The 21,669-nt window shown below is 43.6% G+C and overlaps 1 protein-coding gene across 1 annotated transcript in view; it reads left to right on the top strand.

Annotated features, from left to right (window-relative positions):
- Positions 1-21,335, top strand: part of LOC120909300 (membrane-spanning 4-domains subfamily A member 15-like) — a 92,320-nt gene extending 70,985 nt beyond the window's left edge. The window contains exons 4-7 of the mRNA XM_040321047.1: positions 896-952; positions 4,078-4,221; positions 8,239-8,361; positions 21,176-21,335. Of these exons, the coding sequence (XP_040176981.1) occupies positions 896-952; positions 4,078-4,221; positions 8,239-8,361; positions 21,176-21,241 (390 nt within the window). The 3' untranslated portion in view covers positions 21,242-21,335. The remainder of the gene's footprint in view (positions 1-895; positions 953-4,077; positions 4,222-8,238; positions 8,362-21,175) is intronic.
- The last annotated feature ends 334 nt before the right edge of the window (positions 21,336-21,669 follow it).

Genomic DNA, 21,669 nt, shown 5'->3' with positions numbered 1-21,669 from the left:
TACCATATGGAATGTGGACAGGTTTGCTCTAATTAAGGAAGATTTCAGTAATAAGAACTTGTGTGCTTTTAAGTGACCGGGCTTTACACTTGTAGTTTGCCCTACAAACTTGCATCTCCACAATACAACCCTTTAGGCCCCGTTCACACCTATACGAATTGGTTGCGGCTTACACCGCATCCAATTTGCATAACATTATAAAATACATTGATTTTAATGAGGCTGTTTTACATATGTGCGATGCATTCGCACTGCGCATTGCCCAAAAAATGTGTGCGTTCAGGCCCATTATCTTCTATGGGCACGCATCTGATGCCTTCATTATTAGTTCCAAAGCTTGTGGGCATTTTGGATTCGTTTGGTGTTGGACAATTTTGCACAGAATAACTTGCTTATTATTTGTTGTGTTTTTATACACATTTCAGAATTGCTTATAATCACATTTTTTGTTTTTTAATAAGAGGTTGATTTTAGTGCACTATCTCACATTAACCCACACCATCCCAGTAGACAGAAGATAGAGATGGATAGCAGACATCACAGGGATCAGGCGGTGGAGGCAGCAGTGGTCAGACACCAGGCAGTAGAAACAAGACAGATTGGTGGATAAGCAGACTCGGTGATCAGGGCTGCACAAAGACAGCTGGTCCCGGCAGAACAGGTATCGATCACTCCAATCCCGGGAGGCGCCCCTAATCCGCGCCGGCCTGACACCCCCAATGTGTGGCACCCGAGTGGACCGCCACCTGGTTGGTACGCCACTGAATGGAACATTTTACCAAAGGCACAGCTTCCCCCTATAGTAAGACTTACACCAAACCGCTGTCATCTGATTACTTTATATTATAATATTATGTGTTGGACTAACCCTCTTCTTCTATGTTTGTCTTATTAGTACATCGTTGCTGGTGCCCTGACCATTGTGGCAGGGACTAGGCCCAACATCTGCATGGTAAGTTTATAATAACTAGCTATTGTATAGTGTGTGCTCCTGTGACATTCAACGAACACTAATGATTTTAAATAATCATCTTGTAAAACAATCGATTGACCCACTCTTGTCACTGATAGGAAGCCATAGTAGAGTAAAGCAGGGGTGCAGGCTCAGAAACATAGTGGTAGATTCAGATAGAATGGTCTATCTGTCCGCCCGGCGTAACGTATCTCAGATACGTTACGCCGCCGTAATTTAGGGTGCAAGTTCTGTATTCAAAGAACTTGCGCCCTTAGTTACGGCGGCGTAACGTATCTGTGTCGGCGTAAGCCTGCCTAATTCAAATGTGGATGATGTGGGCGTGTTTTATGTATATTAACTGTGACCCCGCGTATATGACGTTTTTTACGAACGGCGCATGCGCCGTTCGTGAAAAAATCCCAGTGCGCATGCTCGAAATTCCGCCGCAAATCGTCATTGCTTTCGACGTGAGCGTAAATTACGTCCAGCCCTATTCGCGAACGACTTACGCAAACGACGTAACATTTTCAAAACTCGTTGGCTGAATTAACGACAACAAAAGTTGGCTGTTCATGCTCACCAACTGTCGGGCAATAAATCTGTTATGTTGGTTTATCTGATCGTGTGTACGCAAGTTGGTCCAACTAAAATTCAATGTACAAACACAAATGCTCAAAACCAATGTTAAACATCAGCCAACAATAGCAGAAGTTGCAGAAGTTGCCTAAAGGGTGGCGGTAAAGAGCTGAAAAACCCAAATCCATAGAAAAGTTGGTTGGAAGTCTGATCGTGTGTACGAGGCTTTACACTTGTAGTAAATCAGTCAATGCCCTACAAACTTGCATCTCCACAATACAACCCTTTAGGCCCCGTTCACACCTATACGAATTGGTTGCGGCTTACACCGCATCCAATTCGCATAACATTATAAAATACATGTAGGTAGATTCACAAAGAGTTAGGCCGGCTTATCTACAGATAAGCCGACCTAACTCTGAATCTAAGCCGACCTATGTTTAAGTGTATTCTCTAACAGAGATACACTTAAACATATCTAAGATAGGACGGCTTGCGCCATCCTATCTTAGATTGCAATGTTCTGGCTTACCGCTAGGTGGTGCTTACATTGCGGCCGGCCTAGATTATGTAAATGAGGGGATACGCCGATTCCCGACGATTTACGAGCGTACGCTGGGCCTACACCGTCGAGTTACGTCGTTTCCATAAGGGATAGGCCGCCTAAATTTAGAGCTATGCTCTAGTGGACTAACTATTGTTAAGTATGGCCGCCGTTCCCGCCGCGAGGTTCGAATTTTTAGCGTCGTTTACGTATCGGGAGTTACGTCGTTTACGTCCGCGTCAAAATCAATAGGGCCGTAAGGCGTACTTAGCCGCAATGCGCCCTGGGAAATGTAGTCGCCCGGCGCATGTGCAGTACGCAAAACGCTGAAAAACGTGAAGTCAAGCCTCATTTCCATAGTACACGCCCCCCTCCCAGTCATTTGAATTTGGCGCGCTTAAGCCCGCTCGTTTTAGGCTACGCCGCCGAAAATTTGAAGGTAAGTGGTTTGAGAATCACTAATAGCCTAAATAATTTACGGCGGTGTAGCCTAAAAAGACTAGGCTAGGCCGTCCTAATTTTAGGCCTTTGTATGTGAATCTACCCAATTGATTTTAATGAGGCTGTTTCACATATATGCGATGCATTGGCACTGCGCATTGCCCAAAAAATGTGTGCGTTCAGGCCCATTATCTTCTATAGGCACGCATCTGATTCGCAGATGTGTTCAGTTCTCAACAGGATTTCTCTCCTTCTCCTCACTACACTTCCCCCTCCCCCTCCCCTCACCCAGGTTACCAAATTCGCAGCTACAACTGAGATTATCTGCTGAACAGCTCTCTTATCTCTTTGCAGAGATAAGAGAGCTGAAATTTGCACCGCACAAGTGTGAACCCAGCCTTAAAGTTGCAGTAGATATCATGAGCATGCCTTCATTTTTTTTTCTGAAGGACTTAAATCATCATAATGTCTCCCTCCTCCGGATTATAGTGTGGTTTCTTGACTCTCGCAGCTATCAATCCTTTTATTCCCAAGCATTATGTGAAAGGAATGCTGGAGATGTGTTCTTTCACAGAACGCTCTGAGGGATCCGAGGAAGGGTGACATGATGTCTACAGGAGCCTGCCAGCCCATCCAACCACAGTTGGAGAAAGGATCAGCAAACAAACCCAGTGATGACATCACTAGCTTTCCAAATTTATTTTATTTTTTTAAACAAAATTATTTGATTGAAAATTGTGATTGTATGTTGATTGGGAGAGGTGTACAAGTGAAGGTACTATTAGGTAGATTCACGTACTTTGGACTTACTTTTAGGGCGGCCTAGCCTAGCCTTTTTAGGCTACACCGCCGTAAATTAGTTAGGCTAGTAGTGATTCACAAACCACTTACCTGCTAATCTACGGCGGTGTAGCCTAAAACGAGCGGGCGTAAGGGCGCCTAATTCAAATGACTTGGAGGGGGGCGTGTTGTATGAAAATGAGGCTTGACCTCACGTTTTTTGACGTTTTTTGACACTGCGCATGCGCCGGGCGACTACATTTCCCAGTGCGCATTGCGTCTAAGTAGTCCGTACGGGCCTATTGATTTCGACGTGTACGTAAATAATGTAAATCTCGATTCGCGGACGACTTGCGCAAACGACGTAAAAAATTCGAACCTCGTGGCGGGAATGGCAGCCATACTTAACATTGTTATTCCACCTCATAGGTGGAATAATTTTAGGCGGCCTATCCCTTACGGAAACGACGTAATGCGACGGTGTAGGCCTGGCGTACATTCGTGAATCGGCGTATCCCCTCATTTACATAATCTACGCCGGCCGCAATGGAAGCACAATCTAGCGGACAACAGAAACATTGCAAGCTAAGATAGAACGGAGCAAGCTGGCCTATCTTAGCTTTGATTAAGTGTATCTCTGTTTGAGAATACACTTAAACAAACGCCGGCGTAGATTCAGAGTTAGGTCGGCTTATCTACTGATAAACCGGCCTAACTCTTTGTGAATCTACCTACCTATGCGTATGTTACAGATTTAAAAGTGTTTATGTGTGTTTTCCAGATCAAGGGCTCTCTTGCTTTGAACATCATTACAGCTATCTTCAGCTTCATTGCATTCATATTCGTCTGCGTGGATCTGGCTGCATTGGATGCATTAAATGATCTCACTGGGGGCATCTTGGAGACCTTCTTTGCCACACAACTTGTATGTTTTCACTTTTTTTTATTTTTCAGAGACCTATACTGTAGAGCAATTTCAGCTGATAAGAGAATCTAAATGTGAATAGGAAAAAATACTGCACTACCAAAATTGACTAGCTGCCAACACTACAATTAGACAAATTGTGCAATGTAAATGAAAAATAAAGTGCAGCGCTAAATATATAAGCAAATGTGTACACAGTTAAAGCGACAGTGCAAACCTACAATAAGGCCAATGACTGGCACCTGTGACATAGATATATGGCAAAATATAAACAAATGTGCAAACAGTATGAAGTGACAGTGCAATAATCTATTCAGGTCAATGACTGGCACCTAATGAATATAAATGATATATAAACAATAATAACAATGTCCATCTAAAAAGCTTCAAAGAACATAAGTGAGTCCATCTATAAGGAAGAGTGACTTCAAATACGGAAAAGTTCATAAGCTGTGAAAAATAGATGTTCAGCCTTTATAAAGGAAAACCACCATGGAAGAGGTTCGCAGTACTCCTTGGAAAGGAAAACCACCAAGAAGAGGATTCACCATCAAATGTGTGGCCACCACCAAAAAGGATAATGGGGTACTCTTACCAGATAATGTGGGCCCTCTGCCAGCAGCAAAGTGCCAAACACACAGACAAAATTAAGAAATTTGGATTTCCCAGAACCCAGTACAGTATATAGGAGTGCACAGCATCGCAAATCCAGCATCCAATGCGGTTTTTATGCTCCCATCATCAGAAAAAGAGTCATGAAGGGAATAATCAACACATAACGTAAAATCCTTAACTAAATTATTTTAGTGAATAAAGTAGTGCACTTACATCAATGTAGACAAATACAGGAGCAGTATAAAATGTGATCACAGGAACGGAGTAAAAAACACAGTATCATGGAGCTAGCACAGTACGACTGATGCGTTTTGTCCACTAAGACGTCATCTAGGCTATATGCACAATGTCTGGTAAGAGTACCCGATTACCTTGTTTGTTGGTGGTTACACATTGGATGCTGAATCCTCTTCTTGGTGATTTTCCTTTCCAAGGGGTAATGCGATTAGACATGTTCACAACAAAAAAATACGTTTTTTTTGTTTAGTTTCGTCTCGTTCCGTAGATTCGTAAAGATTTGTAATTTCTTATGACGCAAGTTTTCCTATTCGGACCCGTTCGTAGTTTAGTAAGACGCAAGTTTTCCTATTCGGACCCGTTCGTAGTTCTGTAAGACGCAAGTTTTCCTATTCGGACCCGTTCGTATTTTCGTAACAGATTTATTTTCGTTGCTACTGAATGATTCTGTCTAATTTATTTTCGTTTGTTAGATAATAATTTTCTGGACAATTAGGCCTCTTTCACACAGGGCGGATCAGTAATGATCTGCCCCATGAACCTCCGCTTGCTCAGCGGGGATCGCTCCGTTGATCCCAGCTGAGTCGGCGGATGACAGGGCGGTCCCGGCACACTGTGTTGGGACCGCTCTGTCTTTTCTCCGCTCTCCCCTATGGGGGGATCGGATGAGCACGGACCGTCTGTCCGTGTTCACCCGATCCGATCCGCCAGACAGATGGAAAAGTAGGGTTTCCCTCCGTCACACTTTGGCGGATCGGAGCGGGTCGAATGTCAGCGGGCATGTCACCGCTGACATCCGCGGCTCCATAGAGGAGCACGGAGCGCCCGTTCAGGTCCGCCAAAAAAACTGGCAGGCGGACCTGAACAGGCCGCCCATGTGAAAGAGCCCTTAGTGTTTGAAAAGAAAAAAAAAGGGAAAAAAGTGCATAAAAGGAGAAGGAATTGGTGTAAAGCTGAGTGCGTGTTAGTGAGGAAAACTAATGTGGAAAATGAGGAAAAATTTACCTGTAGAGTCAATAATGATGCGTGTATGCTATGAAGTGCAATGAGCCGAATGCCTGAAACACCCCAAGGCAGCGCCCCCATATATAGGCGCCGCCGTCCGAAACAACTTCATGCTCCAACTATAAGTTACTACAATACCCCATATTGCATTTTGTGTCTGTATATCACGATTTTTGTTCTGAACTGCTTTAAAGGGTCACTAAAGGATTTTTTCTTTTAGCTAAATAGCTTCCTTTACCCTAATGCAGTCCTGGTTTCATGTCTTCATTGTTCGTTTTTGCTGTAATCCTTCTCTGTTCTGTACACTTCCTGCTTGTCTGTTTCCTTATGAAAAAAGTACTGGGAGCTTCTCTTTGTGGTCTCTAATCAAGAAGGTGTGATTACTGTGTGTCTAAAACCCCTCAGAACCAATCACTTTTGTTTTAAAAACAAACACTGCCCTGTATTGGCTCTGTGTCTCTGTCCTTCACACAAGCATGAAACTAGATGAAAACAAAACTGAAGCTACAGGCACATTATATGATTGATTTTTATCTATTTTTAATAATTTTGTAAAAGGAATCAGTTAACTATTATGTCTCTATACCCTGTAAACAGTCATTTCAGCAAAATATTTTTTTTCCTTTACAACTCCTTTAACCACTTCCATACCAGGTACTTACGCAGCTTCCCGCCCAAGCCAATTTTCAGCTTTCAGCACTGTCGCACGTTGAATGGCAATTGCGCGGTCATGCTACACTGTACCCAAACAAAATTGGCGTCCTTTTTTCCCCCACAAATAGAGCTTTCTTTTGGTGGTATTTGATCACCTCTGCGATTTTTTTTTTTTGCGCAACAACTAAAAAAAGGCTGAAAATTTGGAAAAAAAAATACGTTTTTATTTTTTTCTGTTAATTTTTTTGTAAATAAGTTTTCTCTTTCAATTACGGGCACTGATATGGCGGCACTAATGGGCACCGATGAGATGGCACTGATGGACATCGATGAGGTAGTACTGACGGGCACAGATGAGGTGGCACTGATTGGCGGCGCTGGTATGCGACACTGATGGGCACACATAGGCGGCACTGATGGGCACACATAGGCGGCACTGATGGGCACACAGGCGGCACTGATGGGCACACATAGGCGGCACTGATGGGCACACATAGGCAGCACTGATGGGCACACATAGGCGGCACTGATGGGCACACATAGGCGGCACAGATGGGCACTCATGGGCGGCACTGATGTATACTTATGGGTGGCACAGATGGGCACTGCTAGGTGGGCACTGGGCATGGATGGGCACTGTGGGGTGGCGCTGATGGACACTGGGGTGGCGCTGATGGACACTGGGGTGGCGCTGATGGACACTGGGGTGGCGCTGATGGACACTGGGGTGGCAGCACTGATTGTTGCCAGTCAGTGCCCATTTGTGGGCACTGACTGGCATCTTTTTTCTTTATGCTTTTTTTTTTTTTTTGCCCACCCTGGTGGTCCAGGGTGGGCATCCCTGGTGGTCCAGTGTGGCGATCCGAGGGGGGGCTGCGCTGATAACCAATCAGCGCGAACCCCCCCTGTCAGGAGAGCCGCCGATCGGCTATCCTCTACTCGCGTCTGTCAGACGCGAGGAGGAAGAGCCATCAACGGCTCTTCCTGTTTACATCGTGATCAGCCGTGGTTGGACACGGCTGATCACGTGGTAAAGAGTCTCCGCCGGAGGCTCTTTACCGAGATCGGAGATGCAGGGTGTCAGACTGACACCCCGCATCACCGATCGCCGCGATGCGCGCCCCCACGGGCGCGCGCGGCATGAAATCCTGCAGGACGTTCTGGAACGTCCTGTCAGGATTTCATAACCACTTCCCGGACGTAAATCGGCCATAGGCCGGGCGGGAAGTGGTTAAGCTTTCCATAAAAGTCTATGTATTTTAACCTTATAATTTTTGTCTTTTTGTTGACATGAATTTGAATCTATCTATATAAGTATTTAATACTGTATAATTATGATCTTCTTCAATAATGTAATATAGTTATGTACGATACATTATATGAAAGTATTAAATGATCATAATCTACTTCAATCATCCTTTACCATTTCAAGCTTTTCCCGCACACACTTCATTTAAAGTCCCGAATACCATACTAATCTTTGCTTATTGTCTTGTTTTTTTACAGGCCGGTGTGAAAGCTGTTCTTGCTATACTTCTGATCCTTAATCTCTTGTTGTTTGGTGTGTCTATTTTCTTGTCCGTGTTCGGATGCCAAGCTTTGGGCCATGAACCTAATACCCCTCCTCAGGTAAGGATCGAAGCTCTTACCCTCAGACAGCTGCCTCCTCTCATTGAGCTGTTAATAATAAAATAGTAGGAATGTGGACATATTGACATGATAGGATCACGTAGTTGCTGCTGATTTGTCGGCTGCACATCCATGATGCAAATCTCACGTTCGACCACATCCCAAAGGTGCTCTATTGTACTGAGATCTGGTGACTGTAGAGGCAATTGGAGTACAGTGAACTCATTGGCATGTTTGAGCTTTGTTTTGTTTTTTTTTGTTTTGGGTCGTTATGTTGGAATACTCTTTTTCAGACCATTTTTTCCCTTGATCTGCTTGAGGCAGTTTGCAAATTGCAATCGTGCAATTGGCTGCACATGTGCTAAAAAAAGGCCCAGGCAGCTGAGCTGTGGGTAGTGGGCCGGGAGATAACCGCTCCACAATGTGATGCAATAGGGTGGCTGTTCTCTACACTGCCATGATGGCTGCCTCTTAAGGTTGTGCCTCACCCTCACTTTCATCCACTGCTCTATCTGGCAGAACCCATGTCGTGTCAGTGACATCATCATCTTTATCATTATCATCCTCTCCACCCTCATCATCACTGGAGCCAACTTGGCAATACGCTGCAGCTGGGGGAACATGACTGCCAATTTGTTAATTTTCAGTTTTCTGCCCTCTCTGTAGGCTCATGTTTCTACCTTTATCATGCTCAGAGTCAGAACCAACATCAGAATCAAGCCAGTGCATCATCAAGGAGCAAATGGCTTATACTGTGTTCAAATAACTCCTCCATGCATGATGCTGGGACTATGGCAGGAGTAGCTGTGGACAAGGAGGCAGAATAAGTCACTCTGGCAGCTGTGGTGGACTGCACACTAGTCTCTGCTTGGGTGATAGCATGTTGTGGCTGCATAGCACAGGCACCATCACAAAACAAAGGAAATGGTACCCTGTGTCACAATCAGGCGTCAGGCCTGAATACCAGTTGCTATAGTAGTTGCAAGACTTGCACCGACCAGCAGATGACACAGGCTCACCTGAGGTGCGGAGTCTAATGCCGCGTACACACGATCATTTTTCGGTATGAAAAAAAACACAGTTTTTCAATATGTAAAAAAAACAAAGTTTTTCCAACTTTATCATTAAAACGACGTAGCCCACACACTATCGTTTAAAAAAAATGATCTAGCAAAGCGCAATGACGTACGACGGCACTAAAAAGGTGAAGTTCCATTTTCCTTTGGGATGCTTTAGCTGATTCCGTGTTAGTAAAAGACGATTAGCGCTTTTCTGTCTGTTACAGCGTGATGAATGTGCTTACTCAATTACGAATGGTAGTTTTACCAAACCAAGCGCTCCCGTCTCATAACTTGCTTCTGAGCATGGGCGGGTTTTTAACATAGTTTTATCCCACACACGATCATTTTTTACAACCCGAAAAACGACAATTGTTTAAAACGACGTTAAAAAATGCAGCTTGTTCGAAAAAAATTTTTTACGTTTTTCAGAACCCGAAAAATTATGTGAAGCCCACACACAATCATTTTAAATGAAAATTTTTAAAAACAACGGGCCAGATTCACAAAAGAGATACGACGGCGTATCTCCTGATACGCCGTCGTATCTCTGTTTCTAACTATGCGACTGATTCATAGAATCAGTTACGCATAGATAGGCAGAAGATCCGACAGGTGTAATGGACTTACACTGTCGGATCTTAGGATGCAGTACCGCGGCCGCCGCTGGGGGGAGTTTGCGTCGTAAACCAGCGTCGGGTATGCAAATTAGGAGTTACGGCGATCCACGAAGATTTTTCCCGTCGTTACGTCGTTGCGAGTGTTAGATTTCCGTCGCAAAGATAGGGCACCTTTAACATGGTGTAAAAGTACTCCACCATGTTAAGGTATGCCTGTCATTCCCGCGTCGCTTTTGATTTTTTTTTAAATCTTTTATTTTTCCCGGCGAAAATCTTTTTTCATGTCGCGATTCACAAAACGTCGGCACGTCGTAATTTCGCGCAAAGCACGTCGGGAAATTTGCGACAGGGGGCATGCGCAGTACGTCCGGCGCGGGAGCGCGCCTAATTTAAATGGTACCCGCCCCATTTGAATTGGGCCGCTTTGCGCCGGACCTGTTTACGATACACCGCCGCAAATTGCCAGGTAAGTGCTTTGTGGATCGGGCACTAACTCGTAAAAATTGCGGCGGTGTAACCTAAACCAGTTACGTTACGCTGCGCCCGCTGTACGTGAATCTGGCCCAACGTTTTTTTCATCCCGAAAAATGATCGTGTGCATGCGGCATAAGTACTAACTGGTGTTTACCAGAGCTCCTGATGGTGGAGATGGATTTAGCTGCGTGTATACCAGGTCGTGGTCCTCGGGTTTGCCCCACAAGTGTGTGAGCAAGCCGGGGTCCAGTAGCGTATGAGCAGAAAAGGATCAAACAGCAGCATAGTCAGTAAACAAGACAAAAGGTCGGTAACGAGTAGTTGCAGGTTGGGATCAGGCAGTAGAGTAGTCAAGGAACAAGCAAAGGGTCGATCACGAGTGGTAGCAAAATACAGACAGCAGCAGGGAAGACAAGAGCAAGGCACTGGCTGGAAAGGCACAATAACCTGGCAAAGAGAAAGTGCTGAGACAAGGCTTATATAGGAAGTTTATGGGAGGAGCAAGGAGTTCAAGGTTCAACAGCAACCAAGACAGAAGGCAGGGTTGTCCAATGGATCAGGTAGGATTGTCCAATAGATCAGGCACAAAGCTGACCAGCATCCCAGATAGCTCAGTGTGAAGAATCAACGCTGGACACAGAAGAGGTTCCAGGACAGTAAAAGTGCACTGACGCACTTCAATACACTGCTGTAAAAGTGCACTAATCAATTTCAATCTACTGCCATTAAAACACACTGCAGTAAACACACACTAACACATTTTAACCTGCCTGGCGGTCTTCCCGAGTCTGACTCGGGGTTAGATTTTCCTGCTGCGAGCGGAAACCCCGAGTCAGACTCGGGCTTGCCTCGCTAGATCCACAGGCAAAGTTACTTACCTTGTCCCTGGATCCAGCGATGCCACCGCGCTGTGTGAGCGAGCGGGACCTCGCTCGATTCACATAGTGCCTCCGTGTGACGCCGATCTCCGTTCCCTGCGACGTTACGACGCACGGGGACGGAGAACGGCGCCAAATTCAAAAAAGTAAACAAACACCTTACATACAGTATACTGTAATCTTATAGATTACAGTACTGTATGTAAAAAATACACACCCCCCTTGTCCCTAGTGGTCTGCCCAGTGCCCTACATGTACTTTTATATAATAAAAACGGTTCTTTCTGCCTGCAAACTGTAGATTGTCCATAGCAACCAAAAGTGTCCCTTTATGTCAAAAATAGTTTTAGATCAGCTAAAAAACAGCGATAATAAATTATAATCACTTGCAGAATTGTGCGATAGCGATTTGTGGGGAAATTCGTCATAAAAAAAAAAAAATAATGACAGCAACAATTCTGCAACTGAGCAAATTTCAGTGATTTTGATTTGATTACATTATTGAATAATTTTTATTATAATTATATTATTATTTGTTATAATTATTTATAATTATTTATTATATTATAATTTATAATTTTGTTTTTAAAAAAATGTCATACCTGGGATGCCTATTAGAATCTTGTTTGGTCAGATTTAAGTGAGTTATTTCTAAAAATTACAGACCTACAATATAAAACGCCAAATTTCCTTGCAAATAATGGTACCGCTTTTAGCATGTTTTTTCTGACAGAATCATACCGCCAGGGAGGTTAATATACTGCCACAAAAGTGCCTTGATGCACCACTATACTCCAGTAAAACTGCCCTCAGTTCACACTTCAATATACTACAGGTAACCAGTCTCAAAACACTAAACTGACACTCACTTCAGCACACTAACTCGCTAGTAGCAACAAACAGAGCCCTGTTCTATCTCTCGCCACTCCAGTATCACGCTGTAAATGGCTGCTCAGAGATAAAATTAATAGCTTTGTATTTATAGTGAGCTTTTACTGTGTGTCTTACTACAAGACTTGTATGTATACATAGGCTGTTTGCCCTTGTGTCTGCCTTCATGATGGGGTGTTTCTGAATGTGCCCAGGGTTTTGAGTTTATTGGACAATCAAGGGACCAGGCACATCCCGGATCAAAATAAGAGCACTTATAATAATATAGTTTTAAATTTAATATTTCGATTTGAGGTTGAGATTAAATAAGATGTCAGGGGATGAAAGATCGTAATGTTGTTACCGTATGATTTTGGTAAATGGCCAGTAGCAAATTTCTTTAGGCTATAAAGAACAACAATCAAAGATAAAAGAGGTGGGACTTTCTGCCAGATGAGACTTTCTATCATGGGAACTAAGCTACAAAATGAGAAGTCATTTATCTGCATAGTCCTATAGGCTTAGCCCCCCATTAAAACTCACCCAACCAGATCAATATCCTACACATTACTGTCAATATTATTGGAAACTAAACATGCCCTCAGCTTTTTATACAGTGGCTAATAGATATCTCTACGTCCGGTGATTTTAAAGTGGAGGTCCGCCTAAAAAAAAATATTAAAAGCCAGCAGCTACAAATACTGCAGCTGCTGACTTTTAATAAATGGACACTTGCCTGTCCAGGGTGCCCGCAATGTCGGCAGCCGAAGCCGAACAATCGCTCGGGTCCTCGGTGAGAGAATCAGGAAGTGAAGCATTGCGGTTTCACTTCCTGGTTCCCTACTGCGCATGTGCGAGTCGCGCTGCGCGTCCTCACTGTTCCCCGCTGTCTTCTGGGACATGTGTGTTTCCCAGAAGACAGCGGGGGGGGGGCTTAGTGGCGTGACCACTGCGGGAGTCTATGGGTGCAAATACAGATATCTGCATCCCCCTGAAAGGTGCCAAATGTGATACCGGGGTATCATTTTTGTGAGGACCTCCGCTTTAAAATGCCCCTTCACATGTATCCCTATAAAAAGCACTACTTATACAACTATGACACACTTTCACCACTTTATTGAGGGAAAGATCAAAATGTCATTTGCAAAATTGGAATTGTATATCATAAATGTGTCATGCATATACTGTATCTGATTGAGTTTCTTAGCTCAGCTAAACAGTTGTAGCACCCCCCCCCTGGGTATACTGGGAGCACAGAGGTACCTCTGGGGACAGGAAGCGAGCTTACATTCACCCCAGGGCTGAGTCCATGGCTATAATGGGAAGTTAGAACAAATGTGGGCACCAGTCACTTTAGTATTTTTCAATGCTTTAATGTAGAACTTGGAAGCAGTAATAGGATAGAGGGTTAGGGGAGGTTTCAGATACCTTTATCAGATCACTTTCAGACTCCTTGAATCCAAAGGACAAAACAGCTTTCTTTTAGAAGATCTTGAATACCTGAATAGGTCTATCACACAGACCTAGCAACTGGTATGGTTTCTGGATAAGTCTCTCTCACAGACTTAGCAGCCAGTAGCTAGTTACCTTGATTAGATATGTAGAACAGCTTCACAGTATCAGAACCTTTAAGCCATCCGGCAGTACTGTGAGGGTGAGGGTAGTTTAGCTTAGGTGCGTCCTCCAAATGAGTCACCAGACCCTCCTGAGTAGGGATGAGCTTCGTATTCGAGTCGAACGTTTTGGGCCGTTCGCGCCAAATTCGAGTTACGTTTCACAGCTCATAATTCACTGCGGCATCGCAGTGCATTGCTGGCTGATGATTGGCCAAGCATGCACTATGACCCGCATGCTTGGCCAATCACAGCTTGCAAAAAACGGAGGGCCATAATTGGCCAAAGCCAGGGTGGCTTTGGCCAACTATGGCTCAGGGGGTTTAGTACACGCCCCACACTATAAAAGGCCACCAGCAGGTCGACCTTGTGTAGTGTGTTGCGGTGGTTAAAAGAGAGAAGACAGAGAGGGAGAGAGAGAGTGACATTTTTAGTAGGTAGAGAGAGCAGGCAGGCAGGCTAGTCAGTTAAAGTTACAGTGTGTAGAGGATATATATGCATCCCAGGTGTTGAATATATATTTATACACTGTATAGTTTAGCTAGATCTGCTCTTTCTAATTTACTGGCAGGCAGGCGATTATGCGAGCTGCAGTATTCTCACGTGGTGTATTGCCTGTGTCCTCTGTAGTGTGCACCATAAAGCTACGTGGTGTGTGTACTGCCTTTGTCCTCTGCAGATTGCACCTAAAGCTACTTGGTGTGTACTGCCTGTGTCCTCTGCAGTTTGCACCTAAAGCTACGTAGTGTGTACTGCCCATGTCCTCTGCAGTGTGCACTTAAAGCTACGTGGTGTGTGTACTGCCCGTGTCTGTGCTATTTTTCTCAATGATTTTCATCCATATTGCAGGGACCAGACATTTCATTAAAGCCACAAGCAGTTTTAAATGACTTTTTTCTTATAGTAATCTCATTTTGTGCAGGGACAGTTCTAAACACGTGCCACTTCACAGGCATTTTTTTTTTCACTTTAAGCATCATTAAAATTACTGCTCCAGAAAAAACGACCGTTTTTAAAACGTTTTTTTCATTGATACATGTTCCCTGGGGCAAGACCCGGGTTCTCAAAGAATGACGCGGCTGAAGCTGTGACATTTCTTATATTTCTGCGCTCTAAATGGATGGATCTTCTCATTGCTGGACCGGAGATCACCCGTCACTGGATACAGACAACGTTGGAGCAGGGAGCTGGGACCGAGCTGGGACCGAGTAGATTACCACTGCTGGATTTTTTTTATTTATTTTTTATTAATAAAGGACTTTTTTCTACGGTGTGTGTGTGTGTTTTTTCCAACTATTTACACTTCTTTCGTGAAATGGTAGGGGTACAGTGTACCCCATTACCAATTCACATAGGGGTTGCAGGATCTGGGGGTCCCCTTTGTTAAAGGGGTCTTCCAGATTCTGATAAGCCGCCCGCAGACCCCTACAACCAACGGGCAAGGGTTGTAGGGATGGTGCCCTTGTCCCCATCAACATGGGGACATCCTCCCCATGTTGAGGGCATGTGGCCTGGTACGGTTCAGGAGAGGGAGGGACCGCACTCTGTCCCCCCCTCTTTTCTGCGGCCGGCCAGGTTAACATGCTCGGATAAGGGGTCTGGTGTGAATTTTTGGGGGAACTCCACGCCATTTTTTTTTAATTTGGGGTGGAGTTCCTCTTAAAATCCACACCAGACCTGAAGGGCCTGGTAATGGAATTTGGGGGGACCCCCACGCTATTTTTTTTTTTTATGAATGAATTCTCTCTGAATTGCCAGAGCCGACAATTCATTATAGCCGCAAGTCCGGTTTTAAAAGACTTTTTTTCCTTTCAGAAATGACACTTTGTGCAGGGACAGTTCTAAGTACGGGAAACATGCGCTATTTCACATGCTAACTTTACACCCCCCCTAGGTACGAAATTTAAAGTAATATTTCACTTTTATTGTATCATTTTTAGCATTATTAAATTCACTGCTCCCGAAAAAACTGCCGTTTTTAAAACTTTTTTTGCATTGATACATGTCCACTGGGACAGGACCCAGGTCCCCAAACACTTTTTAGGACAATAACTTGCATATTAGCCTTTAAAATTAGCACTTTAGATTTCAAATGTTTGAGTCCCATAGACTTTAACGGGGTTCTAAAGTTCACACGAACATTTGGTGTGTTCGCAAGTTCTGGTGCGAACCGAACAGGGGGGTGTTCGGCTCATCCCTAATGGCGATGATCCTGCACCTGACCTCAGCGATGTGCGCACTTGGTGCCCTATAGACTGCGATACGGACCAGGTAGCGCCCCCGAGATTCCCGCTCACTGGATCACCTAGGATGAAGGTAGATGTTGAGCGTGACAACCCTCTGGCATACCTGCAATTATTCCTCACTGAGGAGGTAATTGAAAAACATGTCACAGAGACAATGATCAGCAATCTGCTACGCTGCATGCCAGGTTTTCCAGAAGCAGAAAACGGGAACCGGTGACTAAAGAGGACATCTGGCAGTTTCTCTGACTCATCATTCTTCAGGGGGTGGTGGGGAAACCACTCCAGAAATGGTACTGGATCATCAATAAGTTACTGGTCACTCCATTTTCTGGCAACGTGATGTTTAGAATACCGGTTTTCTCTCATGAAATATTTCCATTTCACGAACAATGAAGAATTTGATGAGGCCAAGCATCCCGCACTCAAACTAAAAAAAATCTGGGAGGTATGCTAAATGATTGTGACCAATTTCCAGCAGGCCTACGTGCCAAAAAGAGACATCAGTGTGGATGAAAGTCTGATGGCCTACAAGGGACGCCTAAGTTGGATACAGTTTATTGCATCCAAAAGAGCGCGGTTTGGCCTCAAATTCTACATGCTCTGCAAATCATCCACGAATACATCTGGAATTCGGTAATTTACATCGGTAAAGGCACGAAGTTCAACCCCAGGTAACAGCGGCTATGGGATGGCCACATCATCTGTCCTTACACTGCTGGAGCCATTGCTGAACCAGGGATATTGTGTGACATCGGACAATTTCTACACGTCTCCGGAACTGTATGAGGTTTTGCTACAAAACAAAATTGATGCGTATGGTACCGTTAGGCCTAACCGACGTGATATGCCATCTATGTTTGCCAAGAAAAAACTAAAAACCGGAGAAATGGTTGCCCTTCAGAAGGGTAAGATGATGGCAATGCGATAGCGAGACAAGAAGGACGTGTGTCTCATGAGTACTGTGCACAATACCTCCACTGCCATGGTCCACACAAAAGGTGGGAAAGATGTGCTGAAGCCGCAAGTCGTGATCGACTATAACAACACAATGAAAGGTGTCGACAGAGCCGATCAGGCAATGACATTTTACCCGGCTATGTGCAAACAGCAAAAAAAATATTATAAGAAGATTTTCAGGCATCTTCTGGAACAATGCCTTTGGAATTCTTATATCCTGTATAGAGCAGAGAGTGACATACCTCTTGTTCATTCTGACTTTATCTGGAAGGTGGCTGAGCAGATTTTTGTCAACCACCAGACGCCATCAGTAGCTGTGAACAGACCCGGACGACGTGCTGTTGACGTTGTTAACCCAGAACACCTGACTGGTCGTCATTTTATGGACTACATACCGCCAACCGCAAAAAGGCAGCACCTACCAGGATGTGCGTGGTTTGCTGTTCAAAGAGAGATGGCAATGGAAAGAAAGTTCGAAAAGAAACAAGGTTCCATTGTCCTGATTGTGACGTCGGACTTTGTCCAGTTCCATGCTTCAAAATGTATCACACTTTATCACGTTTTTGAATTTCTTTGTTTGATAAATTTTATTATTTTTTATTACATTATTGAATAAAATTATATTATTTATTAGATTATAATTCATGAGTTTGTGTTTCAAATGTATCACATCTGGGATGTCTACTAGAGTCTTGTATGGTCAGGTTTAAGTAAGTAATTACTAAGAATTGCAAGCCTATATTACATATCAACAAATTTCCATGCAAAAAATTGTACCGCTTTTGGTACAAAATTACAGATATAATCATACCGCCAGGGAGGTTAAATCAACATCACAACATAACCATTGCGTAAAGTAGCTTGTCTATGAATCCTGTCTGTATCCTCATTTCTTGTCTTCGAGACACCACAGGAGGTAAGATAAAATCTACCCAAAAATAGGAGAAATCCCACTTTCATAATTTTATTTGAAATACACTATGGGGGTTATTTACGAAAGGCAAATCAACTTTGCACTACAAGTGCAAACTACAAGTGCAAACTACAAGTGCAAAGTGCACTTGGAAGTGCAGTCGCTGTAGATCCGAGGGGGACATGCAAGAAAAAGAAAAAAAAGCATTTTAGCTTGCACATGATTGGCTGATAAAATCAGCAGAGCTTCCCCTCATTTCAGATCTACCACTCAGATTTACAGAGACTGCACTTCCAAGTGCACTTTCGGTGCAATTTCAAGTGCACTTTGTACTTGTAGTTTGATTGCACTTGTAGTGCAAAGTGGATTTGCCTTACATAAATAACCCCCTATATTACTAATAGTATTGGGACGCCTGCCTTTACAGGCACATGAACTGTAATGGCATCCCATTATTTGTCTGTAGGATTCATTATTGAGTTGGTCCACCCTTTGCAGCTATAACAGAATGGTCAAACAATCGCTTCTGGAAGAATGGTCAAACATTCCCATAGACACACTCCTGAACCTTGTGGACAGTCTTCCCTGAAGAGTTGAAGCTGTTATAGCTGCAATGGGTGGGCCAACTCAATATTGAACCCTATGGACTAAAGCCTTGCACACACAATCAGATTTTTGAACAAACGTTCGTCCATTTTTGTTGCATGCTATTCTCATGTCGAAACTGAGGTTACTCACCATACGAAAATTCTCGTACGGCAGAATACAACTTCAGAAGTGACGTAATGTGTTGAATTGTTTCGTATGTGTTCTTTTGTTTCTAAGCATGCATAGTCTTACTCTTATGATTTTTTCGTATGAAAACTGTACTTATTAAACAGAAATCAGATGTTGAGTTCACGTAAAACAAAAATGTTATAGTCTGACCATCCAGCTTTTGTCGGACGAAATCAGCTGTCGAAAGCACCATACTAACGATCTGAAAATCAGCATATCATTCGTCAGGCGAAATGTTACTTCTGATTGACTGGGATGCTAAGGTGCGGAATTGGGATTTTTTAGGTGCGGAAATAATATCAAATATAATATTTGTAAAATAATGTATTTTTTATTTTGAGAAACAAAATAAAAAATGTGTTTAACCACTTGCCTACTGTGCACATACACCCCCTTCCTGCCCAGACTAAATTTTAGCTTCCGGCACTGCGTCACTTTAACTGACAATTGCACGGTCATGCGACGTGGCTCACAAACAAAATTGACGTCCTTTTTTTCCCACAAATAGAGCTTTCTTTTGGTGGTATTTGATCGCCTGTGCGGTTTTTAGTTTTTGCGCTATAAACAAAAAAAGAGCGTCAATTTTGAAAAAAACACAATATTTTTTACTTTTTGCTATAATAAATATCCCATTTTTAAAAAAATAAATACAAATTTTATCTCCGTTTAGGCCGATACGTATTCTTCTACATATTTTTGGTTAAAAAAAAAAAAAAAATTGCATTAACCGTATAGTGACTGGTTTGTTATATTGCCTACAAAATAGGGGGACATAATTATGATTTTTTTTTTTTTTTTACTAGGAATGGCGGCGACCTGCGATTTTTTTTTCGGGACTGCGACATTATAGTGGACACATCGGACATTTTTTGACACATTTTTGGGACCATTCACATTTATACAGTGAACAGTACTATAAATATGCACTGTTACTGTATAAATGTGACTGGCAGGGAAGGGGTTAACCACTAGGGGGGGAAGGGGTTAAAAGTGTATCCTAATCAGTGTTCTAACTGTGGGGGGAGGGGGTGACTTGGGGAGGTGACCGATCTGTGTCCCTATGTACAAGGGACACAGATCGGTCTCCTCTCCAGAGACAGGACGTGGAGCTCTGTGTTTACACACAGTGCTCCACGTTCCCGCTCAGTTACCGGGCAATCGCGGGTGCCGGGGGCACACGCACAGTGTTCCCAGTTACGTGACGGGTGCGCGCGCGCCCCCTAGCAGCATCTAATGACAGGACGTCATATGATGTCCTGTCAGAACAACAGGGGATACCGCCCGCCGTCATTTGACGGCGTGCGGTATTAAGGAGGTTAAAAATAAAACAGTTGGCAAGTACAGTATATCACAGTATTAACAAGACAGCACTATAAGGTGGATTTCCCAACATGTTTCGTCCATATGCCAGGTTTCTTCAGGGGAGGCTGTCCAGTTTGGAAGTACAAGCCTTCTGTATCTCCTAAAATAGATCCAAATGTCGCCACACTTTCTAGACGGCTATCTGCGCCAAGATGACCATATGTGACAGGCGGCCACAAGGGGAATAGGAGGACCAAAAAAACAAGTTCTGCAGTGGACTCAATTCCAAGGGATCTAAAACGCTGTCAGTAACCTCTAGTGTTGATCTAGAAAACTGATGTTATCTGACAGTGTGTTTGTATGCCAAGGGCTCAAGCAGAATTAAAGTTCATGGGCATGTAAAGACTGGCATCCCAATACTTTTGGTAATATAGTGTATGTCTTCATTGGGAACTATCCCCCTACAGTCTTGGGATAATCCCTTGAAGTCCCTGCAGTCAAGCTGCAAAAAATAGGCTTGGATCTTCAGTTCTATCCGTTGAATCCGAACTACTGTTTTTTTTCCCCAGTGTATGCCAAGGCCCTGTCCAAGCTAGGTTTGGCTTTATATCTGTTGGCTCTGCAGGGTTCATCTTCAAAAATACTGTTTGTAAAAATGATTCCTTTCTGTTTTTGAGGGGGAGCCTTTTTGGAGTGCAGTGGACCCCAAGATTATGGCCCCACACACAGGGGTTGATTTACTAAAACTGGAGAGTACACAATCTGGTGCAGCTCTGCATAGAAACCAATCAACTTCCAGTTTTTTTTCTTTTGTCAAAGCTTGATTGAACAAGCTAAAGTTTGAAGCTGTATTAGATTTTGCACTCTTTAGTTTTAGTAAATCACACACCGTGAAAGACTCTCTGGCTCAGCCTTGACAATTACTGAGCAATTCTGCATCCCCTAAAAAATTGAGGGTTACAGAATAATCCCTGTTTATTGACCAAGCTTGCTGCCAACATTAGAAGCAACATTTTTCCAGCATGGTGAAATTGTATAGAGCTCCTTTCACTGTAGTTTGTTCAGTTCAGCTATTTATTGAAACTAATTTGTTGTCTTGTTTCACAGGTGTTTGTGGTACAGAATACTGTTGTGACTGGAATGCATCAACCACCACCTTACCCAATTTCATGAAAGATGTCCGTTGTGGAATTATAAAATTCTTAATTCACATGCTTCTGTTTATTTTATTTTTGAAGTGATATCAAATAAACTGTGTAAAAAAAAAAATCAATTCTCATTCTCACATACTGTCTATGTAGAGAGAAAAAAACATTCACATTTTGGTAGGAAATCGTGGTAATGGAATGGAAAATAAGGCCCCTTTCACACTGGGCACGGGAGGTGCGGTGGCGCTATACCGTCGTATTTACTGCGATATTCAGCCACTATCGGTGCGGTTTTAACCCCTGCAGAGGAGCATTGCCGGTGGTATTACCACGGTTTCCCATTGATTTCAATGGGAAGGAGCAGTTTAGGAGTAGTAATCACCCCGCTCCTATACTGCTCCAACACATGACCACTAGAGGTATGAGAGTGGTGGAGTTGAAGGTGGTCTGTCA

Source organism: Rana temporaria, chromosome 8, assembly GCF_905171775.1.
Source record: "Rana temporaria chromosome 8, aRanTem1.1, whole genome shotgun sequence".
Taxonomy (NCBI): domain Eukaryota; kingdom Metazoa; phylum Chordata; class Amphibia; order Anura; family Ranidae; genus Rana; species Rana temporaria.
The sequence above is the reverse complement of the archived record's forward strand: the minus strand, read 5'-3'. Positions and strand labels throughout refer to the sequence as shown.